The sequence below is a fragment of the Panthera leo genome, chromosome C1 (assembly GCF_018350215.1).
Source record: "Panthera leo isolate Ple1 chromosome C1, P.leo_Ple1_pat1.1, whole genome shotgun sequence".
Lineage (NCBI taxonomy): Eukaryota > Metazoa > Chordata > Mammalia > Carnivora > Felidae > Panthera > Panthera leo.
Genome location: NC_056686.1, coordinates 84735696 through 84760487, shown reverse-complemented (window position 1 = coordinate 84760487; position 24792 = coordinate 84735696). Strand labels below are relative to the sequence as shown.

The 24792-nt window shown below is 36.4% G+C and overlaps 1 protein-coding gene across 5 annotated transcripts in view; it reads right to left on the bottom strand.

Annotated features, from left to right (window-relative positions):
* AGL (amylo-alpha-1, 6-glucosidase, 4-alpha-glucanotransferase) overlaps positions 1 to 23975 on the bottom strand; it is an 82388-nt gene extending 58413 nt beyond the window's left edge. For 4 of the 5 annotated variants that reach the window (XM_042953017.1, XM_042953018.1, XM_042953020.1 and 1 more), the window contains exons 1-5: positions 23661 to 23975; positions 22956 to 23105; positions 7443 to 7653; positions 6517 to 6683; positions 5468 to 5671 (exon numbers count right to left, since the gene is read on the bottom strand). In XM_042953017.1, the coding sequence (XP_042808951.1) occupies positions 5468 to 5671; positions 6517 to 6683; positions 7443 to 7653; positions 22956 to 23037 (664 nt within the window). In that variant the 5' untranslated portion in view covers positions 23038 to 23105; positions 23661 to 23975. Of the gene's footprint in view, positions 1 to 5467; positions 5672 to 6516; positions 6684 to 7442; positions 7654 to 22955; positions 23106 to 23660 lie in introns of those variants that run through there. The other variant, XM_042953019.1, reaches the window with a different exon arrangement.
* Between the last annotated feature and the right edge of the window lie 817 nt (positions 23976 to 24792).

Genomic DNA, 24792 nt, shown 5'->3' with positions numbered 1-24792 from the left:
ATATATATCAAAATCAAAAATGAAACATGGATTTCTAGAGTGGTGCAGTGAGGAACTTAGCAGACATTCTCTGGAGCAAAACCACAATTTAAATAGCAAAAATTATAAAATATAATCATTTACAGTCTCTGGAAATTGTCCTAAGGGCTTTAAGCATATGGAGAAACATTTATTTAAGAAAATCTACCAAATCTTGGCAAGAATAGCAACAGTCTGTGGCATGTGAACTACAACCTTCTCCCTTAACTCTCCCAACCAGCCACGTGTTAATGGAAGCTGTATGCCAGGTGCTCTACTCCGGGAAGGCATGGCCAACATGGAGACTCCCCCTTTCCACAACTCCCAGTCTGGGGTTACAGTTTCACGCTGGGGGAGGCAGGCTGCCTGTGTTTCTCACTCCCTCCAACCCTATTTTGTAGAAGCTCCATTCCAAGTAGGCAGGCAGAGAAAATCTTGGCTCCCTTCCTCCACCTAGTCCCCACCTGTAGGGTGGATGTTCTACCCAGCTGTGGGAGGCCAAGAATATTGGGACTCCAACTGCCTCCTGGGAGCTGGAGCTCACTTGGAGGGTGAAGATTCCATATGGGGGGGGGGGGGCAACTGAGAAGACCAGGGACTGCTATCTCCTGCCTCAAGTGTCCCCAGAATGAGATGGCACTTGGGGAAAAGTGGTCTCATCCCCAGCTCTGGAGCAGTAGCACAAGTGTTTTGCTTGGGGAGAAAGACAGTTATTAAGGATGAAAGGCTCTGCCTGAAAGGACTGACTTTATTTGGAACAATGAGTGAAGAACTTCATGCCTAAGGTGTTGTTGAAAATAACGAAGACCTTGGTAGAGAGTAGTTAAGAGAATACTGGTAGCTCCATGATATAAAAAAAAAAAAAAATCATAGCAAACAAAACAGACATTTAATAGAGAGAACCAAGGAAAGAGAAAGCAGAGGACAGCCCTCCTGGGATCACAGGAAACACTGGGGGTTGAGAAGGCTGGGTGTGTGCACTAGGCTGCACCCACTCAGAAGCAATTCTAACAGGACATGGGAAAGACCTGAAAACATTCCATAATCCCATACAGACCCATCAACACAGGACAACTCACTGGCAAAAGGGACTTAAACACAACCTCTAACCAAACATGGAGTGAACACTAAACTACTGTGACCCAGGGTAAATACTGGGAAGCCAGGCTTCAAAATAAAATCACATTCACCTCTGGCAATCTGCAAGATCCTATGTATGCTCAAGGCTGTGCTGTCTCTGGAACAAGCAGAAAGAGAACCTCCAAGCTCCCAGCCCTTGATAAGTCTTTATTGATCTTTTTACTGTCAACCTATTTGTATCTTTGAATCTAAAGTGTGAAAAAATGTAATGTTTGCATTTTGTATAAAGAATGAAATATTTATTGACACATAAACCATGTGTCAATTTTATCATCGGATCTGCTAACAATGGAGATATAACAATAATAAATAAATAATTCAAAAGATAAAAAAGAAAGTGTGTTGCCTGTAGGCAGCATATGGTTGGGTCTTGTTTTTTCAAATAACTTTGACAACCTCTGTCTTTCAAGATACAGGCACACCTCAGAGATACTGTGGATTTGGATCCAGAGCATCGCAATATAGTGAAAATCACAATAAAGCAAGTCAAACAACTTTTTTGTTGTTTCCTAATGCACATAAAAGTTATTTATTTTTTTTAAAGAGGGAGGGAGGGAGTGAGGGAGAGAGGAAGAGACAGAGAGAGAGAGAAACAGAGAGAGAGAAAGCAGGGGAGAAGGGTAGAGGGAGATCCACACTCAGCCTTGAGCCTGACATGGGGCTTGATCCCATGACCCTGGGATCATGACTGAGCCAAAATTAAGAGTCAGATGATCAACTGACTGAGCCACCCAGGTGCCCCCAAATGTTATGTTTATACCATACCGTAGTCTATTAAGTGTGCAATAGCAGTATATCTTATAAAAACAATGTACATCCCTTAAATAAAAAATACCTTGATGCTAAAAAGTGCTAACTATTATCTGAGCTTTCAGTAAGTCATAATCACGAATCACAGATCATCATAACAAATATAATAAGGAAAAGTTTGAAATATTGTGAAAATTACCAAAATGTGACACAGAGACATGAGAAGTGAGCAAATGCTGTTGGAAAAATGGCATCAATAGACTTGCAGCAAAGTAAAGCACAATAAAACAAGGTATGCATTACTTTCAAAATTCCCTGGATCTTTGGCTTTAAAATGTTTTTTTACTAAGATGTGGTTGAGTGTGGCTACTTTTGTTTTTATGTTACTTAAAGTTCACTGAGCTTTGGGATGTATAGATTCATGTTTGTTTGTTTGTTTGTTTGTTTTTAATCAAATTTTAAAGGTGGGGAAGTTTTCAGCCATTACTTGAGGTGTTTTTTCTATTCTTTTCTTTCTTTTCCTTCCGGCATTTCATTTCTATGATGTGGTGTGCTTCAACATGGCCCACATTTTACTGAAACTCTGTTCATTTTTATTTTTCTTCAGTTCTTCAAAATGTATAAACTCTGTTCACTGATCCTTTACTCTGTCACCTCAAATATACTGCTGAACACCTCTAGTGAATTTTTAATTTACTTTTCGACTCCAGAATTCCCATTTGTTATTTAAAAAAATTTTCCATTTACTTATATTTTCCATTTGATACTATCATTTACTCTCCTTTACAGCTATAAGCTGGTTTCCTTTAATTCTTTAAATACATTTATAATAATTGCTTTGAACTCTATGCTGACTAAGCATGACATCTAGGACTTTGCAAAGGCGATTTCTGTCGCTTGCTTTTTTCTTGCGTATGGGTCACATTTGCTGTTTCTTTGCATGTCTCAATTTTTTGTTGCAAATTGGGCAATTTAGATAATGTATTGCAGCAACTCTGGATATTGAGCCCATTCCTTCCAGGTCTCGTTGGTTGCTTGTTTGTAACTTGGCCGTACTATTTCAGTGAAGTCTATTTCCCCCACGGTGAGCAGCCACGGATGTTGCCGCTTAGAGGGCGCAGCCTTGGCCGTCTGCACTCAGTCTGGGATGTCGGTGGTTTTTAGTAGGGCTCTCTCAACTGTCTCCTTCCCTGAACTCTGTTAAGCTGCTTGCATCCACTGGAATCACACTTAGCTGTTAATCTTTTGTGCTATTATTTTTGATAATATGCTGAAGCATAAATTGCTCCACAATATGATCCAATTAAATTTGGGCCCCTCGGCAGGGGTAGTCTCTGAGGCCAGTCTTTGAGACTTGTAGGACTCTTGGAGGGCTGTTCTAAGCTGCCTCTTTCTCTGGTTCTTTCGGTTAGACCACTTAGCTGGCCTATGGTTTAGTATGTTGCTCTCAAGATGATACCAGCCTTCTCTTGTTTACCACCAAAGTCTCCATTGTTTTCAACAGTGTCCCATGCTATGTACCAATAAAGTCAATTTCGTTCTTACTCTGTTCTTACTGCACATCTCTTCCCCTGGGCAGAATACCTGTGTCACTGCTCCACAGCTGGTTTTTTTGGCTTACCTCTCTAGGTGTGGAAGCTCCACTGCACAAGCAAACTGGGACAAGGGCAACTAGGGCCCCAGTATTCTTGCTCTGCCACGCACGGGGTAGAGCTTTCCCTCCATGAGTAGGGGTTGGATGAAGGAAGGGACATCTCAGGTGCTCTTGCTCACAACGGAATTTCTACAACAGAGTGCTACAGTTGGGAGGGACATAAGAAATGTTGGAAGTCTGCACATTTAACTGGGAGCTGGAGAGAAAAGGAACCTTGTGTTCCCACCTGCACATGCCAGGAGTAGATCTATCATCATTCTGAACTGGGGCAGGGAGAAGCAGGTCCTGGTTCAAATGTCACAGATTATCACTGCTTTTATTGAGATTTAGGAGATTTTCTTGCATAAATGCTTTTCCATATGCTGAATTCCCTTAGAACAATTTTCAAAGACTTTAAACAGTTCTTTTAAAAAATAATTTTTACCAGTTGTTTTGCTGGGTACAGAACTCTAAAGCCCTCACACTGCCAATCTCTGGAAGTCGACTCCCCTGGACAGTAATTTTTTAATGAAAACCTATTTCACAAAAAGCACATTATAATTTGCAACACTTTCCAATTTAGGGCTGAAGCAAAGTTTACTTCTTTTATGTTGCATAGAATCTCTCAAAGGCTTCAGAAATAGTCTCTAATAGAGACTGTTACTATACTCCAATTTTTTTCTCCCTTTGTTCCTTTAGTAACAGAATTCCCAAGGTTAAGCTGTACACATGGCTGACAGACTACATTGCAAGGTGTGACAAGAGACAGAATCCTGTCTGATAAAATATGAGAAAAAATATATATATATACACATATATATCACATATATTTATTGTGGAATTATAGATATATATCTTATATCACATACACACACACACACCAGACCATGCCCTTAAAAGTCATGACTTCCCTTCTTCATTTCCACTAGGTAGAGGTGATACTGGGAGCTGGAGCAGCCATATTTGATTAAGAGTTGGAAGCAAACTATTGGAGAGAGAGCAGCATGAGAGAAAGAACCTAGTTCCCCATCACCACTGAGCTACCACAGCAGTCTTGGGATGTCTATCTAATCTTTTATAGGAAATAAATACAGTTTCAGAGTTAAGTCACTATATTTTTGTCTCTGTTACAGCTGCATATGCCATATCCTAAACTCATATAATGTCATTATGTACTTTGATAAACTTGATGTGAATAATATTATAGATGTTAAAGCAATTATCAATAATGTCAAATTTTCAAGTGAAGAATACTGATTTCTAAGATATTAGGAAGTTTTCACTGTGGCACACAGAGCAGATAATGTTTGCAAGGTACAGTGCATTAAATTGAAAGCTGATCATGGTCAGTGGCTTCTCCAGGCCCAGCTGTCTGACAGGTGACAGGAGGAATCATCTCCCTGAGGATCGCCAGTTGGGAAGTTCTGATACATTTTATGGAATTGTATACTGGTAAAGAATCTTGAGATCAAACAGATTAACTTTAATAAGCCCTTTTAACATGTAAAAGGTATAATTTTTAGATTTAACTTCTAAGAGTTTACCAATAATTTTCTCCTTAAATAGTCATTCAGTTTTTTCAAATACATACTATAGTACCAGAGCTATTGCTGTATGGGATTCACAAGTTGGTCTGCAAAGTATTAATAATGAAAGTTGAAATATGTGATCAAATGTCCCTTCTATGATCACTCTCCTGTTTTTATAATCATCACATGCAAAATAACTATGTATTGATATACCTTCAACTAACACTTATTTTCTCTGAAAGAAAAAAAGTGATACTATATAAAGTGATTTTTAAATTGAAGGACACCTATATATCATTGTTTTCAAATTTTATGTTACATAAAACAGCAAGAAATAAAATAATCAGAATATAATATTCTCATCAAAATTAATGGAGGTAGTTAATTAAGCTCATACCAGTATGGTTGTAGACAACGTCAGTAATACAAAGAATATTCCATTCCTTTTTCAATTTTTCCACTAGCTGTCCAACATCATTCCAGGTATACTTTTTATTAGGTCTTGAAAAGTCAGGACTGAATTCTAACTGGTTAGCTAGGGAGTAGCATGACCTAGATAGTCCAAGAGTCTGTAAAGGGGTAAAATGAATCATGTTGTAACCTGCAATGCAAGAAAATAAACAAAGACCACTGTAAGAAAACAAACGAACAAACTAAAACTAAGCAAAATATAAGTTTAGACTTCCCTTAAGTAGTTTCAAATAGCAAGGCAACCATGTAACTAGAAAAGGAATCAAAGACTAGGGTTCAAATCTTAGCTATACCATAAGTGACTTCAAGCAAGTCTACTTAAATCTTTCAGGATATCAGGGTCCTCATATATAAGACAGAGATAGTGAAATAATGCACTTGAAAAAATCGTACACAGTGCCTAGTTACTATTAAGGGTTCAATTTATATTTGTTGGATGGATATATTTACATGTAGAGAAATACAAGTATATTAGCATGTCTTGCTCCCACTTTTAATGTTCCACTGTCTTGTATTCTGTTTCAGTTATGTCAATAAGTTTCTCATCTCTTTCTTCATATTATATTCAGTTTGAAAGTAAAAAATATTACTCTTCAGTATGTATGGCAGCACACACCTTCCACATGGAAGACAGTTAATCAATGTTGAATAAAAATTATATACAATGATAATACATGTTCCAAAACATTTTAATAGTTTACAACTAATTTTTCTATGTCAAAGTAAAGTCTTAGATACAATAATGATCTCATTTTATTATTAGAGTTCCTTAATTTTCTAAGTTGAACCATATAATTTGCTATTTTTGCAGGTTAAAAATGGTTAAGTCTTAACAACTTTATATGATTCTATCTATTTCTATTACTAAATATACTAAGAAACAAAATTAAAAGGAGAATCAAAGCTCTTGAAATCTATATCACAGAGGATAATTACATTTATTTTAAGAAAGAAAGGAAAGATAGCTGACATTACCTGATTCTTTTGCAACCCTAAGTCTGCTTTCCCATTCATCAAAGGGTCCCATACACTTAGCTAAAAATGTCTGAAGAGTAACACAGTCCAAGGGTAACACGTGATTGTCAGCACCAACATGTAAAATAGGATCCACAACTATGTAACCCCCACCACTTTTTTCATTTCTAAGGAAAAAACAAAACAAGAACTTCTCAATTAATGATAGGAAAAAAAATCCTCATCTAATATAGTCTGACTCTCTAATGGGAAGGTGAATTGTCCCATTTTAATATGTGTTTCTAGAGGCACCTGGGTGGCTCATTTGGTTAAGCGGCCAACTTCGGCTCAGGTCATGATCTCACAGTTCGTGAGTTTGAGCCCCGCATTGGGCTCTGTGCTGACAGCTCAGAGCCTGGAGCCTGCTTCAGATTCTGTGTCTCCCTCTTTGCCCCATCCCCACTCATACTCTGTCTCTCTCTGTCTTAAAAATAAATAAAACATTAAAAAAAATTGTTTTAAATATATTTCTAAGCACATAAAATCATTTAAAAAGTTGCAATGAAACTCAATGGAAAAGCCTTATTTTATCCTTTTTCCAATCTCTACATAATGACATAGTATGTATAATATCTAGTAATGTTGCATTAAGGAAAAATAAGCATACCTATCAGTAATAACAAGGACACTCAAGCAAATAGCATCTTATAATGAAGTTATATGAAAAGACTATTCAAGTGGTTACTTAAAAAAAAAAAATTGAATCTGCAATGAGTCTTACAATTGCTTCCTAGGAACTGAAGAACCATATTCTATTTGCATCTCAAAAAATCCTGTAAAAAATTGCAGTCCATGGTTTATATATTAACTTTTTTTCAAGCTAGATAATTTAACTAGATAGAATGAATTAACTTTTTCTCCCCCAACATATAGGACACATGACTTACCCTTGAAGGAAGTAATACTGAAATGATCCAGCTTGCTGAAGATTAAGTTTACAGTATTTATCAGAATCATCTTCTCTTTCTGTTGGATTTTCCCATTCCAGGGAACGGAATTTTTCTCGATTAAACGGTTCTCCAGGAAATGGGTAATTTGTAAATACAGTAACTGCTTTTCCCTGTAAAGTGGGGCCTAGTCGGAACTGTAGTTCAAACCCTAAACAAAAAGCACATTTCAATAAACTCATTGTAAGAATTTAAATTACCACATTAATAAATAAATGATTTATTTAAGGTTTTACAAAAACTATGGTTTCTCAACTATGTTTTAAATATATATATTATATAATATATATACATATTATATATTATATATTATATAATATATATATGCTAATATACAACACTGCTGGTTTTGGAACTATTCTGCAATCTAATTTAGCTGAATTGTATATTTTAACATACAGTATACAACACAGAACTGTCTGCTCTGTATTGTCCCTCTCCTCTCCTCCTGGAAATTGATTCCTATTTGCATGGCTACTTTGGGATATGCAAGTTCTTTTTTTTTTTTCCTTTTTAATAACATGTCTTCAAGTTTATTGAGAGTACTTTTAGAAAATTAGGATAGCTTTAAAGTGAAAAACAAAATGAAATTTTACCGAACTTGAAATCTTTCTAATTCCAGAACAGTTAACATACAGTGTTACATTATTTTCACATGTACAATATAGTGATTCAACAATTCTATATATTACTCATTGCTCATCATGAGAAGTGCATTTTTTAAAAAATATATATATATTAAAAAAAATTTTTTTTAACGTTTATTTATTTTTGAGACAGAGACAGACAGAGCATGAACGGGGGAGGGGCAGAGAGAGGGAGACACAGAATCTGAAACAGGCTCCAGGCTCTGAGCCATCAGCCCAGAGCCTGACGTGGGGCTGGAACTCACGGATCACGAGATCGTGACCTGAGCTGAAGTCGGACGCTTAACCAACTGAGCCACCCAGGCGCCCCTAAAATATATTTTTTAAAGTTTATTTATTTTGAGAGAGAGGCAGAGACTGAGAGAGCAAGTAGGGGAAGGGCAGAGAGAGAGAGGGAGAGAGAGGGTCAAGCAAGCTCCATGCTCAACATGGAGCCTGATGCAGAGCTCGATCCCATGACTGCGAGATTATGACCTGAACCAGAACCAAGAGTCGGATGCTCAACCAACTGAACCATCTAGGTGCCCCATGTATTCTTAATCCCCTTCACCTATTTCACCCATCCCCTTACCCACCTTCACTCTAATAACCATCAATTTGTTCTCTGTACTTAAGAATCTGTTTTTAATTTGTCTCTTTTTTTCTTTGTTATGCTTCTTAAATACCACATAGAGTGAAATCACATGGTATTTGTCTTTCTCTGACTGACTTATTTCACTTAGGATTATATTCTCTAGATCCATCCATGTTGTTGCAAATGGCAAAATTTTGTTACTTTTAATGGTTGAGTAATATTTCATTATATACGGTATCTTCCTTATCAATCTATTGATGGACACTTGGGCTGCTTCCATAATTTGGCTACTGTAAATAGTGCTACAATAAATATACGTGTGCATGAATCTTTTCAAATTAGTGTTTTTATATTCTTTGGGTAAATATTCAGTAGAGGAATTCTGGATCATATGGTAGTTCTATTTTTCATTTTTTGAGGAACCTCCATACTGTTTTCCACCATGTCTACTCTAGTTTGCATCCTCATGTTTTAGTATTTAAGTATTTTTTGGAATTCTGAGGGCCAAAACATTCCCAGTTTTGCCTAAGTTAGGCTATTTCTATTAAAATGTATCTGAGACATCTATAATGTATTGCAAGTATTTTGCCATGGGAGGCAAAAAAAAAAATTAACACATTATAGTCATAATTTTACTATAAAATAAAATTACGGTTGATTCTGGGAAGATTTTATATCTTGATACCAGAATGTGAAAATTCTGACTACAGTAAAGTCTGTTAGAAATATAAAGCAAATAACAGTATACTTATGATGAGCACTGAGTAATGTATAGAATTGTTGAATCACTATTGTACACCTGAAACTAATATAACATTGTATATTAACTATATGGAATTAAAATTAAAAAACCTAATAAAAAAATAAATATAAGGCTTAGAAATTTTAATCATGAAGATAACAATTCAATTAATGATGGGCAATAATAACCAATGAAGGCAGGAAAATTTAGTTCTGATGATTATAATCTTTAAGCTTAAGGAAATTAAAAAATATTTTATTTTACTTTTTATTTATTTTCGAAGAACAACTGACATACAATGTTGTATTACTTTCAGGTGTACAACATAGTGATTCAACAATTCTACACATTACCCAGTGCTTACCACAGTAAGTGTGGTCACCATACAATGTTATTACAGTATTATTGACTATATTTCCCACACTGTACTCTTCATCTCTGTGATTTATTAATTTTAAAACTGGAATTTTTTACCTCTTAAGAAACTTTTTGAGAAGAAGCATACTAATATCTATATTTTTAATGCTCAATTTATGAAACATCTAACAAAGTATAAAAAATTATGTCATGTGTGCATACTATGTATAGGAAACAAAATAGACAATGATCTCTGCCCTTGTGGAGCTTGAGTTCTAAAGGGGGAAGGCAGCCATTAAACAATGAACATGATAAATAAGTAAGAAACAACTGTATATCAGGGAAGGATAAATGCTAAGAGAAGAAAGAAAAATCAGAGCAGTGTAAGGAAAATGGGGATAAAGGAGCGATGGTGGGGAGGCAGTAGCAATTTTTAGTATTAAAAAGTTGACGAGCTAGAGAAAAGTCAGGGAGTTATTAGCCACATGGCTATTCATGGTCGTCCATGGAAAGAATTGACCAAGCAGAGGAAACCAAGAAGACTTGGGGTGGAAGCAAGCTTGGTGATTCCAGAAATAACAAGAAACTCAGTATGTGTGGACTGGAATAAGCTCGGGGAGAAGTAGTACAATACAAGGAAAGAAAGGTAACAGGGGGGCCGGATCATGGTCTTGTAGGCCACAGTAAGAATTTGGTTTCTTCTCTGAATGAAATGAGGAGCCAATGAACAGTTTTGATCAGAGAAGTCACATGACCTAACTTGTGTATTAAATCACTTTGTATATTATATCACTCTGATTATATCATTCTGATTATGTCTGCTTCTGGCCATAATGGAGTAAGTGGTATTAGATTTGTCCTCTGCTGAGAAACTAGAAGAAATAAATGAGACAACTGTTTTCAGAAATAAGGAGTGAAGGACTGTGATGCCGAAGAGAATGGTGATTCCTATGAATTCTCTAGCTTTAAACTAGGAGAACTTTCTGTGCTGTGACACAGGAAGCAGAAATAGTAGTCTGAATTGAGGAGACAGAGATTAGAATTTGAGGATGGTGAAGAAACTATAATTTTCAGGGCAGAGTATGGTGCAGAAGAAACCATGCAAAGAAAAAGCTCTAGAAAATTACCAAGGGTCATCTTGAGTCTGCCTGAATACCAGGCTCACACGAGTAGTGTTTGAATCCATGAGGCTGGGCAAAGAACAACTACTAGGAACTATCAATTGACCAATTCCCAGAACTCACTCAGGCCTGGGAGACATTATAATTTTCAGAGTGAAGAGACTTCGTTGAACACCTGTTGTATTCAAAAGATTCATGTCTTATGTAGCAAGGCTAATATAGTCCTAGAGTAAAAACTACTATACCTATCCTGTCAAAGCTTAAAACAGCCGCAAAAGGGGGGTGCTTGGGTGGCTCAGCTGGTTGGGCATCAGACTCTTGATTTTGGCTCAGGTCATGGTCTCACAATTCATGGGATTGAGCCCCACGTTAAGAGGCTCTCTTAATCCTCAAAAGGATTAAGCTGATCCACAGATAATGTAAATGCCAAAATAAAAGACATCACTTCTATTTTTGGGGGGGGGGCACAAAAAAGGTGGTTTTATTAAAACACAGGGATAGGACCTATGGGCAGAAAGAGCTGTCAGGGCATCACTCCTTTGAAGGAAGACAAAAAAATCCAGAGATATGGCAACAGAACATTTATAATGTCTAGCATTCAATACAAAACTGCTAAACAGAAAGAGGAAGTGACAGCCTTGATGACACAGGTATCTACAGTAAGGCATTCCACATAGAGGAAACAGAAGATGTAAAGGACCTGAGACTTCTGCTTCTGGCAAAGATGGAATGAATAACAGGGATTGGATTTATGCTGTTCCTTGAAACTTGAAAGAAGAAACCAAGAAAAACCAGAAAACATATATGAGTTTTCAAGCCTACACATCAGGCCACAAAGTACAGTGATGCCTAAGAGACAGAAAATAAACAATGTGAAGCCTATAACTGCCCCTTCTTACTACCTTGAAAGAATGTCCAGGTTGAGGCACAAGGAGGAGAAACCCAGGCAGAGCTCAGCTAACTTCCTAAGCTGAGAAGATAGAGTTAAGAATCTGTTGAGACCAAAGCAGCTAGTTTATAGATAAGAGTAGTTAGTGAGGAGGAGAAAAGTGCCCAAAGACAGAACTCCAGAGATTTGCAGCAGGTCTCCCTTCTGCACTTTGCAGAGTACTGATCAGTGCATGTCTGTGACCAGGAATAGTGCTTGGTTAGAAAAATCAAGTGCCAGATTGGAAAAACTCATAATTCATGAGGCATTGGGTAGAAAATTCAGGGGATATTGCTTTAGGAGTAGAGAACAAAGAGCCCTACACAGGTCATAAACTAGCTTAACAAATCATAAAAGTATAACTAAAAAGTATTAAGATATTTCCAAGTAACTTAACTTCATTCCAAAACAAAGACAAAAAAATTTATAAGAATCCAAAACCACCCAGCATTTTTGGTAAAACTCAATAAGGTAAAACTCATAATGACTGGCATCCAAACAAAGATTATAAGACACACAAAGAAGCAAGAAAACCGAACCCATAACAAAGAAAATAATCAATTAATGAAAACTGACCAAGGAATGACATAGATGTTGAACTAGCAGATAAGGAACGACATCAGTTATCATAACTGTATGCCATATGCTCAAAAAGTTATGTCAATACATGGAAAATATTAAAAAACAAAACAAAACAAAAGATCCAAATCAAATTTAAAAATGAAAACTACGAGGTCTGAGATGAAAAATGGAATAGATGGTGAGACATGGCAGAAAAAAAGATTAGTAAATTTCAAGACACAGGAATAGAAATATGGAAAATGAGGGCACCTGGGTGGCTCAGTTGGGTAAGCCTTCAACTTTGGCTGAGGTCATGATCTCGTGGTTTATGAGTTTGAGTCCCGCATCGGGCTCTGTGCTGGAAGCTCCAGAGCCGGGAGTCTACTTCAGATTCTGTCTCTCCCTCTCTCTGCAACCTCCCCTGCTCATGGTCTGTCTCTCTCTCAAAAATAAACAAACATTAAAAAACCCCCACAAATATGCAAAATGAAACCAACAGAGAAAAAAGAATCTAAAAAATTGAAAAAGCATCACTGATCTGTGGAACAATTCAAGTGGCCTAATATATAGGTAATTTGAGTCCTCAAAGAAGAAGAAAGGGGAGATATCAAGTATTTAAAGAAATAATGGGTAAAAAAAAAACCCAAATGTGATAAAAACAACAGATTTATAGATACAAAGAAGTTCAATAAGTCCCCAATCAAGAAACATCACACTATGAAACATCAAAGTCAAATTGCTCAAAACCAGTGACAAAGAGACTATCTTAAAAGTAGCCAGAGGGGAGGAAAATGTCACAGTAAGTTCAGAGGAACAATGATAAAGATGATAGCAGATTTCTCATGGGAAACAACAAAAGCAAGAAGACAGTGGAACAGTATCTTTAAAGGTATAGTTGATCCTTAGACAATATGGGATTGAACTGCACAGGTCTAATTACACTTTTTTTTTTTTTATAGTACAGTCCTATAAATGTAAAATTTCTCTTATCATTTTTAAAAAAAGTTTATTTTTTTGAGAGAGAGAGAGCATGAGCAGGGGAGAGGCAGAGAGATGGGGACAGAGGATCCAAGTGGGCTCTGTGCTGACAGCAGCGAGCCAATGCAGGGCTTAAACTCACAAACCATGAGATCATGGCCTGAGCTGAAGTCAGATGCTTAACTAGTTGAGCCACCCAGGTGCCCCTCCTTATGATTTTCTTAATAACATTCTCTTTTCACTAGCTTACTTACTGTAAGATTACAACATATAATACATATACATACTATGTTTCATCTGTAAGGCTTCTGGTCAACAGTAGGCTATTAATAGTTAAGTTTTAGGGGAGTCTAAAGTTATACTTGGATTTTTGGCTGCATGAGGGGTCAGTGCCTCTACTCTCTGCATTATAAGGTCAACGGTAACTTAAAGAAGAAAACTATCAGCCTAGAATTCTATACCCGGTGAAAATATCTTTCAAAAATAAAAGTGATCAAAGCCAGGTTTTTCTTTTCTTTTCTTATTTTTTTTTTAAGTTTTATTTATTTAAGTAATCTCTACACTCACTGTGGGGCTTGAAGTCACACTCCTGGGACCAAGAGTCATGCATGTGCTCCTCCAACTGAGCCAGTCAGGTGCCCCAGACCTCACAGTGTTAGAGAAAGACGTTACAAATAAGCAAGGGGAAAGCTACAACAAACCCTGTTGTGGTGGATATGAAGCATAGACATCATCATGAACTGCTATTTAAATATACATAATGAATGCCAGTTTGATTCCAAGCAAATCCTGAAATGCAGAACATGCAGATATGTCATGTCACATCATTTCTAAAATTGCTCTAGTAGAAGTAAATTCTCACAATGATGTTCAACAGATGGTAAATTCTACACCACAGTATTAAATACTGGATAAGCTAGTCTTTATGAGCAAAATATCTCAACAAAAGACATTGGGAGAATGATGGACTCTTTCAACTTACTGTAATCCAATCAAACACCTCTACCTTTGCCTAGATAAATACGAATACTCTGGCATACTGCAGTATGGATAACGTGAGAGATGGAAGTTCTAGGAATTCCTGCAAAAAATTATAATTTAGTGATAAGTCCTGCTAACCATATTTTTGGATTGTACTAAATAATGAATATAAATTTTTCATAGCAAATGGTTTTAGCAAGTAAGAAACAAATTATCCAAATGGTATTATTAAGTAACTGCAAAAATCCAGGGACTCACTTCTATTTCTCACATTGTACAGTGAAACTTATACTTTCTTTTCCAAGTAGCTATATATACAAATTTTTCTATAATTGGCATAAATATTCTATGAATATAATAAGGCTTATGTTTGACTTAATAATTTCATATAGACATGTATTTTCTTAAGAATTAATCAGTGATGTAAACATAGGCTATATTCATAACAGCTTCATTTATTATAATTAAATAAACTGACAACAAATTAAATATCTAATGATTGGAAATGATTAGATAAGTTGTGGTACAAAAATGGTATTATGTAAGCTAGAATATTACAAAGTCATTATAAGTCATGTTATCAAAATATATTTAATAACATAGCTACTTTTATTCTGTTTTGTCAATTTTATGCATCTATATAGATCTATTGAAATCTTTTCTAGATGGCTTCCCAGGGGACATTTAAAGAAGATTTAATATCTATTCTTGTCAAACTGTTCCAAAAATAGAAATAGAAGGAAAACTTCCAAACTCATTCTACAAAGCCAGCATTACCTTGCTTCCAAAACCGGAAAAAGACCTCACTAAAAAGGAGAATTACAGGCCAATATCCCTGATAAACATGGATGCAAAAATTGTCAACAAGATATTAGCAAATCATTCCTAAGTATTTTATTGTTTTTGGTGTAATTGCAAATGGGACAGATTCCTTGATTTCTTTTTCTGCTTCATTATTGGTGTATAGAAATGCAAAGGATTTCTGCATGTTGACTTCATATCCTGTACTTTTCTGAATTCATGTATTAGTTCACAGTACATTAAAAGAATTATTTACCAGGGCTGGTTCAATATTTGCAACTCAATCACCATGATACACCACATTAATAAAAGAAAGGATAAGAACTGTACAATCCTGTCAATAGATGCAGAAAAAGCATTTGACAAAATACAGCATCCACTCTCAATAAAAACCCTCAACAAAGTAGGGATAGAGCAAACATACCTCAACATTATGAAGGTCATATAAGAAAGACCCACAGCTAATATCATCCTCAATGGGGAAAAACTGAGAGCCTTTCCTCTGTGGTCAGGAACAAGACCAGGATGTCCACTCTCACCATTACTACTTAACATAGTATTGGAAGTCCTAGCCTCAGCAATCAGACAACAAAAAGAAATAAAACGCATTCATCTTAGCAAGGAAGAAGTCAAACTCACTATTTGCAGATGACATGATACTCTGTAGAAAACCCAAAAAACTCCACCAAATAATTGCTAGAACTAATACATGAATTCAGAAAAGTATAGGATATGAAGTCAATATGCAGAAATCCTTTGGATTTCTATACACCAATAATGAAGCAGCAGAAAAAGAAATCAAGGAATCTATCCCATTTGCAACTGCACCAAAAACAATAAGATACCTAGGAATAAACCTAACTAAAAAGGTAAAAGATCTGTACTTCGAAAACTATAGACTACTTATGAAAGAAATTGAAGAGGACACAAAGAAATGGAAAAGCATTCCATGCTCATCGACTAGAACACTGTTAACATGTCTATACTATCCAAAGTAATCTACACATTTAATGCAATACCTACCAAAATACCACCAGCATTTTTCACAGAGCTAGAACAAACAATCCTAAAATTTGTACAGAACCACAAAAGACCCCTAATAGCCAAAGCAATTCTGAAAAAGCAAAACAAAACTGGATGCACCAGGATTCTGGATTTCAAGCTATATTACCAAGCTGTAGTCATCAAGACAGTATAGTATTGGCACAAAATCAGACACATAGATTAATGGAACAGAATAGAAAATCCAGAAATGGAACCACAAGAATATGGTAAACTTATCTTTGACAAAGCAGGAAAGACTATCCAATGGAATACAGTCTCTTCAACAAATAGTGCTGGGAAAACTGGATGGTGATATGCAGAAGAATGAAACATGTACCTCAGTGTTTATAGCAGCATTATCAACAATAGCCAAACTATGGAGAGAGCCCAAATGTCCATTGACTGATTAACGGATAAAGAAGATGTGGTATAAAAAACACACTGCTCTACTGACTGAGTCAGCCAGGTGCCCCTACACACTTGTGTAATTTTATAATTGGGTGAACATCATTTTATTTTATTTTAATTAATTAATTAATTAAAATTTACATCCAAATTAGTTAGCATATAGTGCAACAATGATTTCAGGAGTGGATTCCTTAGTTCCCCTTACCCATTTAGCCCATCCCCCCTCCCATAACCCCTCCAGCAACCCTCAGTTTGTTCTCCATATTTATGAGTCTCTTCTGTTTTGTCCCCCTCCCTGTTTTTATATTATTTTTGTTTCCCTTCCCTTATGTTCATCTGTTTTGTCTCTTAAAGTCCTCATATGAGTGAAGTCATATGATTTTTGTCTTTCTCTGACTGACTAATTTCACTTAGCATAATAACCTCCAGTTCCATCCACATAGTTGCAAATGGCAAGATTTCATTCTTTTTGATTGCAGAGTAATACTCCATTGTATATATATACCACATCTTCTTTATGCATTCATCCATCGATGGACATTTGGGCTCTTTCCATACTTTGGCTATCGTTGATACTGTTGCTATAAACATTGGGGTGCATGTGTCCCTTTGAAACAGCACACCTGTATCCCGTGGATGAATGCCTAGTAGTGCAATTGCTGTGTCATAAGGTAGTTCTAATTTTTAGTTTTTTGAGGAACCTCCATACTGTTTTCCAGAGTGGCTGCACCAGCTTGCATTCCCAGGGTAAACATCATTTTAAAGTTAGAGGTACAATTATGAAGAAATAGATGGAGAAATAATTGCTCAAAGAATTGAAACATGAAATTTTAATACTCAGTGATTGTGAGAATCATAAATATCTACATCTCTAAAATAATGATTAAACTTACTATAGAAGATGTAGTATCATTTTGAACAGGTAAAAACATCAGAGATTAGCTGTCTGAGCATATTTAAACAACCTGCCCCCTGTTCAGTTTATGCAAATATTTTTTTTATCATTACACAAGGATTCAGAGAACATGTAGTACAAAGGTTAAAACTCATCCAAAATCCCAAAACAGTATTTGGATCAGTGGTATACCCTCAGAAAAAAAATTGACAAGCATTCTCTAAACATAAATATTTATTTATTTACAGAATATACACGTATGATGATTTAATAGATTATATAAATCACAAAACACGAAAATGGGATAAGATGTAAATAAATAATATTTTAAATAACTAATTTTACCTATTAGTGGATGGAAAATATCTTTTAGTTCTCACTAAAAATTAATATTGATAATATCTGTCAGTGAAAGCAATGTGATTAAAGAAATTTCATTAATTTTAAGTCTTGGTTTAATATTTTATGATAAAGTAATTCAAATATTCCAAGTTCTGTTTATTGATATTTGGTTTAATTGCATCAGACTTGAAAAAATAAAACACAAAGACATCCAAATTCAAATGGAAAAAGTTCTTAGTGACTATGTTTACTAATCCATGACATTAACTTTTCAACCCCACTCACAAATTATGTAAAGATTTTTGTTGAAATGTGCTAGTAAATATATATTTTCCTTGTTATAAGCAATGGTTTTTATAAGCTAATAAGATATTCTATAGTTATATATTAAATAGATGATTTGAAAAACAACCAAAATCCTTTATTGGAAAGATTTTAAACAGATTGGAAAATTTTGTTATCAATTTTTTAAAAAGGGTAAGTATTTATTTTTATGGCTAAAATCATATGATGGAAGTGTTACTAAAATACATACGCAAAATGCTCTTGCTATACAGTAAGGGTCAGCAAACCATATCCAGCCTGTTTCTATAAATAAAGTTTTATTGGAACACATTCATTTATGTGTTGTTTATGTTTGCTTTCATGATATAATGGCAGAGCTGAGTAATTGCAAAAGAAATGGCCCGCAAAGCTGAAATATTTGCTATCTGAACTTTTAGAGGAAAAAATGTGCTCAACTCTGCTCTATGGTATCAATTTTCACCAAAAAGTAGTTAACTTTCTCACTCATGTTTACCTCACAGTTAAATTGTGTTTCCTTTTTCAGAAAATATTTTCTAAGTATCATACTATTGAAAGCTACATGTCATTCCTGAAAAGGACAAATCTCAAACAGCAAATTTCAAACACTTTCTAACTCATTTTTCAGTTTGACAATATCCTGAGGTAAAAGAGGCATTTATGATGATTGTACCTTTTGTTATGAAATATTGTAAAGACTCTACTATTTAAGGAATTATAACTTGTATATCTACTTAACCTGGATTAGGTAAAATTGTAACCCATGGCAACATACCACAAACAAACCAGTGATGGTGTGACTATGAACCCCTTCAAGACCTACAACCTCTACTATTTTCTCAGAATATGTCTTTTTTGTTTATAACTTATTTGATACATAAACTGAAAGCATCAATGTCAATTTATATGTTAGCAAAATTTAAATGCTTTAAAAAAATCTTTTTTTATTACAGTTATTTATTTTTTAGTAATCTCTACACTCAATGTGCGGCTCGAACTCACAACCCTGAGACCAAGAGTTGCATGCTTTTCTGAATGAGCCAGCCAGGTGCCCCCAAATGTAATTAATTTTTGAAAACAAAAACAGATGAAAGAAAAAAAAGAGAAAAGAAAAATCCTGTTCTTTCTATGTTCTACTAGATAGATCAGGGCATAGCCCCAAGAGTATATAGCTACTCTGTAGATGTCCAGTACAAGTCTCTGAAACTAAAATTTTTATATACAGTAAATGAAACATTAGAATACCTAGACTATGTCAGATTCCATAATGACTCACTCGGTTTGCTAAAATTAGCTTAGGTCACAGCAGTACATAGTGTGGCTATCTTATTCCTCATAGAACAGTAGGAATACCTTACTCAGATTAGCCATTTCCCTCTTGCAGGCAACTAGTAAAGTGAGTGATTAAACTATTACTATGAAGTAAATTTTTCCATCTTGTTCCATCTACTAAGTTTATATAAGCTCAAGCTCCTAATCAAGAAACTTTTATAAGTATTTTCTTAAAAAAAGGGTAAAAGTTGAAATTTAACCAACCTATATAAAAATGGAACTCCAGGTTCAGCAAAAACTGACTTTGTTCATTATTCTGCCACTGAATGAAATAGGAAATACAGGGAAAGGCTATGATTTGGCTAGAAAAAAATTTTTTTGGTCTTGCTGAGTTAGAAGAGTCTATAGAGATATTAGCCTCGAAAATGAGGAGGAATCCTTTCTTAGGGAAAAGTGAAAAGAAAAACGAAGAGAGACTTGGTGATCAATTAAATATGAAAGAACCAAAAACTGCCAGAGTTTTTCTTCACATCTAATTGTTCACTAAGTCCTATGAATTTTAAAATGTCTCATACTCTGGGGCGCCTGGGTGGCTCAGTTGGTTAAGCGTCCATCCCACTCTTGCCTTCTGTTCAGGTCATGATTTTGGGGTTTGCAAGACTGAGCTATGTGCTGGCAGCACAGAGCCTGCTTGGGATTCTCTCTCTCTCTGTCTCTCTCTCTCTCTCTCTGCACCTACTCCCCCCCACCCCCCCATAAATAAATAAACATTTAAAAAAAATATTGTAAAAGGGGTGCCTGGGTGGCTCAGTTGAGTGTCTGACTTCAGCTCAGGTCATGATCTCGCAGTCCATGAGTTTGAGCCCCACATCAGGCTCTTGTGCTGACAGCTCAGAGCTTGGAGCCTGCTTTGGATTCTGTGCCTCCTCCTCTCTCTGCTCCTCCCCCATTCATGCTGTTTCTCTCTCTCTCTCTCTCTCTCTCCCTCTCTCTCAAAAATAAACATTAAAATAATAATAATAATAATAATAAATAAAATAAAAGTAAAATAAAATGTCTTGAACTCTATTACCTTTTTTGACTCCAATGTAGTTCAACCCTTATTTTTAACAGATGTGTTTTCAAAATAGCCTTCTTAATGATTTATCTCCAATGTCCCTTCATCTTTCACATTTTAATTATCGTCTATAGTAATATGATCACCTCATTACTGCACACAAAAAAATTGACGTGTTCCCATTTATATCATTTGGTTGAATTTACTGGTTTTAACTAGATTTACAGACTCAGTCACATCATTCTTATTTTATAAACCCTTCATAGCTCCTTCTTCAAATAGTTTGGCTGAATTTAACACTTTTTGCTAGCTTTAACTAGTGTTTTAGTAATGAATCAGCAAGGATTTAATGGCTGTTATACATTGTACTAGGTTTATAATACTTTCCCTATTCTCACAGATCTTAAACTAGTTGGATGCTATAAGATCAATAAACTTTGAGACACTGCTCCATCATTCAGTACTTAATTGTTCTGTGCCTATTGTGTGATTGGAAATCAAAGAAAGAAAATAACAAAAAAATTAAGAAAAGACCTCATGGAGGAGGTAGAATTTTAGCTGAAGGTAGGCAATACACAAAATGATAGTAAAGGGATTTAATGGATATAGAGGAATCTGATGGGGGTGAAGGTGTCAGGAGAGCTATGAGAAAATCCAGGGGAGAGGGAATTGACAGGGGAATTGTAAAGATGTAGGACACTAATAATGGGGAACAATGAGATGCAACCTTGGCTAGTGAAGGTGGATTCTATTAGAGAATGTCTTGGAAGCCCCGCAGAGGCATTTAAATTTGACTTTATATACAGACACCAATTAATAAAAAGAAAGAGATGGCATAAAAGATTATTCTAGCATCCATGTTTAGGCATATGGAAGAGATAGGCAAACAGAGACATTTGGAAAGAAATTACAGGGCTTAAAGGGAGATTGCAGGTAAAGAGAAGAAACTGTCAAAGGTGAGTACAAAGTTTCTGGCCTTGGAAACTATAAAAATGGAGACATCACTAAAATAAACAGGATGGGAAACAAAGAAGGTTTGAGAATGGGGAGTAGGAGACGGTTTGGGACATGTTAGACAGATGTAAGCATATCAAGTGGAGCTATCCCAAGGCTATTCTATAGCGTAATACTGGATGAAGCCAAGAATCCAGTGCAAAAATAGATAGGTATAGTGATCTATCAATGCCTTGCACCTGTTTAGGATTTTAAAGCCATATAGTATTAATTTTGAGCTTCAACATCCAGGAAGGTAGAAGAACAGAAATTAACACCTTCATTTCGCAAATAAATTAATGTTTAGAATTCATGTGACTTGCCCAAAGTCAAAGAAGTTGTTAGCAGGAAAGCCAAGAAAATTCTAGTTCCTTACTCATGCCATTATACTCCTGGCTTTTAAGAAGCAAGCAAAATTCAAGGCTCTTCTTCCAAAAAGAGCCATCAGCATGGAGGCAACAAGTGAGGCCATGAGAATGTATAATTCTTTGAGGGCAGAAGAAGAGAAGAAGAAAAGATCTCTTGCAGATAGATACAATTAATTAAAATAAGGAAGGAAGACAGCTCAGCAACAGATACCACCAAGTAGACAGAAGCACTCAAGAGGGTAGGAAAAAAATCAAAACCAGGAAAGTGCCGAGTCAGGAAAGCCAAAAATGGAGTAAGTACTCAGTGATCCTAAATGCCAAAGTTGGAAGAAGGTGATTTGGCATGGAGGTAACACATTTGACGGTCGATTTGTTTTTCTTCAAAAATGTAACTCTTGAGATATTGAGGGGGAAAATCCCTCAATGTGTACTATCAACATCTATCTGTTGCACTATTAAAGGGGGCTGCATTTTATTTTTCATACATTAAAACTTCCACTTCACAAGTTACAGTAACACAAAAAAGTGTGAAAGTTTTCAATGTTAAAAAATTATAAAGTCTAAAGAATAAGCTCAAATATATTTCAACATAACCTGATCAGTTTTTTAAATTTTTATTTGAGAGGCTTTTGATATATATAAATAACAGTTTGCTTTTTTCTGTGACCTATTTTACTAAATCAAAGTTTCAATAAAGGAAAAAAATGAGGGCTATGAAAAAGCAAAACTATAGATATCCTCCAAATAAAATTACATATGAAATAATTTACCAAGTTTTATAATAATTAATAGAAATAATATGGTAAATTTCTTGATCATATATGCAACTTCTGTCTTAAGTGGAAGCATGGAAAGAAAAGTGAACTATTTTACCCTCCTAACATGACAAATATAACATTTTCAACTTTATAACTAAAATCAACTTTCGTTAGTGATATTGTTAAAATATGGCACTGTTTTTGCACTAATTGAGTTTAGAAAAGTCTTTGGAAATTTTACCTGTCTTAAAGTTTTAAAAAATTAGCATGACAATAGATTAAAAATTTAAAAGACACAGCTAATCAAACAACTTGCTACTGACCTTGTTCAAGTCTGAAGAGGGTCTTTTCCAGCTTTTCCATTTCGTTCAGAAGTAAAATTCTAATTTGTTTACTGTGTCCCATTTTGGCTTTTAGAAGATTTGAAATCTTTCAGAAGAATTAAAAGAACTCCAAAATCGAATGAGTTACCCCTATGAAACAAAAAGGAATTAAGATCAAGAAAATAACTATTACCTTTAATTCCTCAAGGCTGACAGCCGCACTTACATGTTCTAAATGTGTTTTAACCTTAGCAAAGCAAAAAGAATGAATCCTATAAAGAAGACCTGAGAAGGTAAATAGTTGTTTCCTCCCTTAGAGAACAATAGGACCAAAGCAAAACTATTGTATTATAGATTCTTACAATTAAAACAAAAAACAAAACTGAATTATTCTCAGAGAAAAGCAATACATTTTGGAAAGCCTGGATTTGGGTGGGGGGGGGGGAAATTCCCGGTCCCAAGCCAAAGGGCTTTGAAGACTACAAACGGCACTTCTGCTTACAAGAGATTAGTTTGCTCAAAGATAACAGGTGGGAGAGCTCCCCATTCCCAAATTCGGGTTGGAAGCCACCAATGGGGAGATGAGAACAGAAGGAAGCAGTTGTTGCCCCTGGAATAGCTGCTGCAGACATAGGATGTACAGACGGAGCTATAGATAGAAAGAACCCATTTCCCTGAGAGGCCAGCGGCACTCCTAGCACTTACACGGAGCAAGTTATACGTGCAGCTTCTGGGACACTGCAGGACCCGCGACTCTGGTGTTGGAGTCGGGGGAGGAGACGGGAAGGAAAGCAAACGGGGAAAGGCAGGCTGCCCAGGCGCAAAAAGCAGCCCCAGACAAGGAGGGCCGGGCGCCGTGAAGGGCAAAGGGCGGGGCGGCGGCAGCCGGGCCAGGGATAAGGCCGTTGTGTGAATGGCAGAGAGCTTCTCCGTGACTCCGCCTCGCGCTGGTCCCGGAGAAGACCCTCGACCCACCGGGCCTCAAGTTCCCCACACGCCCGGGTGGGAGCTGACAGGTCCCCTCGCCCACTTCCGGGAGGTTCCTCACCCTGCTCGCCGCGACCGCTAGTCTCGCGAGACTGCGGTCAGCGGGGCCGGGGGCCGGGGGCCGGGAGGCCGCTGGGGCCCAGGCAGCGAGCTGCTTTTGGTTTTCGGCGCGAGGGAGGTGCGAGGTCGGGAGTGTGCACTTTCTTTACCAGCCTGCGACCTCGTGGTTGAACATTAAAATGCTACGGTAGAAGGCTGCCAGCTAGATTGAGCTGCGTATGTCACAGGGTCGTTTTGTGGACCGGCTGAATGGTGGGAGGCGAGAGACCTGGCTTCCTGTGCTTTTTCTACCACGATGTGTTTTGTGTCTTTGTTTTGATTTTTTTTTTTTTTTTTTTAATTTTAACGTGGCCTAAGTTTACGTGGCCTAAACTCTCTGAATCTTGATTTCCCCGTGTCTAAAGTAAGGGGCCGTCTACAATCTCAGACATTCCATCCTTCGTGTGTCTACCACCTCTAGTGCTAACACAGGGCACATCTTGAATGCAGACACGGAACTACTAGGTAGGTGAAATGTGGCCAGTTTGCAAACAATTGAGGGTGCAAATACCGCTTGTACAACGTCTGGTTGTATCTGATGTACACTGCATAGACCTGAAGAGCATATGCGATTAAGGATCTATATTGGCTGCACATATTTCAGGCCAGAAATTTAGGATCTGGTACAGATGTCTAAGGAGATTTTATGCCTGAGGAAAAGAAACCCCTTCTAGAGTTTTTTGAGGACACCTAGAGATCATGAGAAAAAAGACATGAGTGCAGAGAAAGATCTTGCTTTCTTTATTGTGGA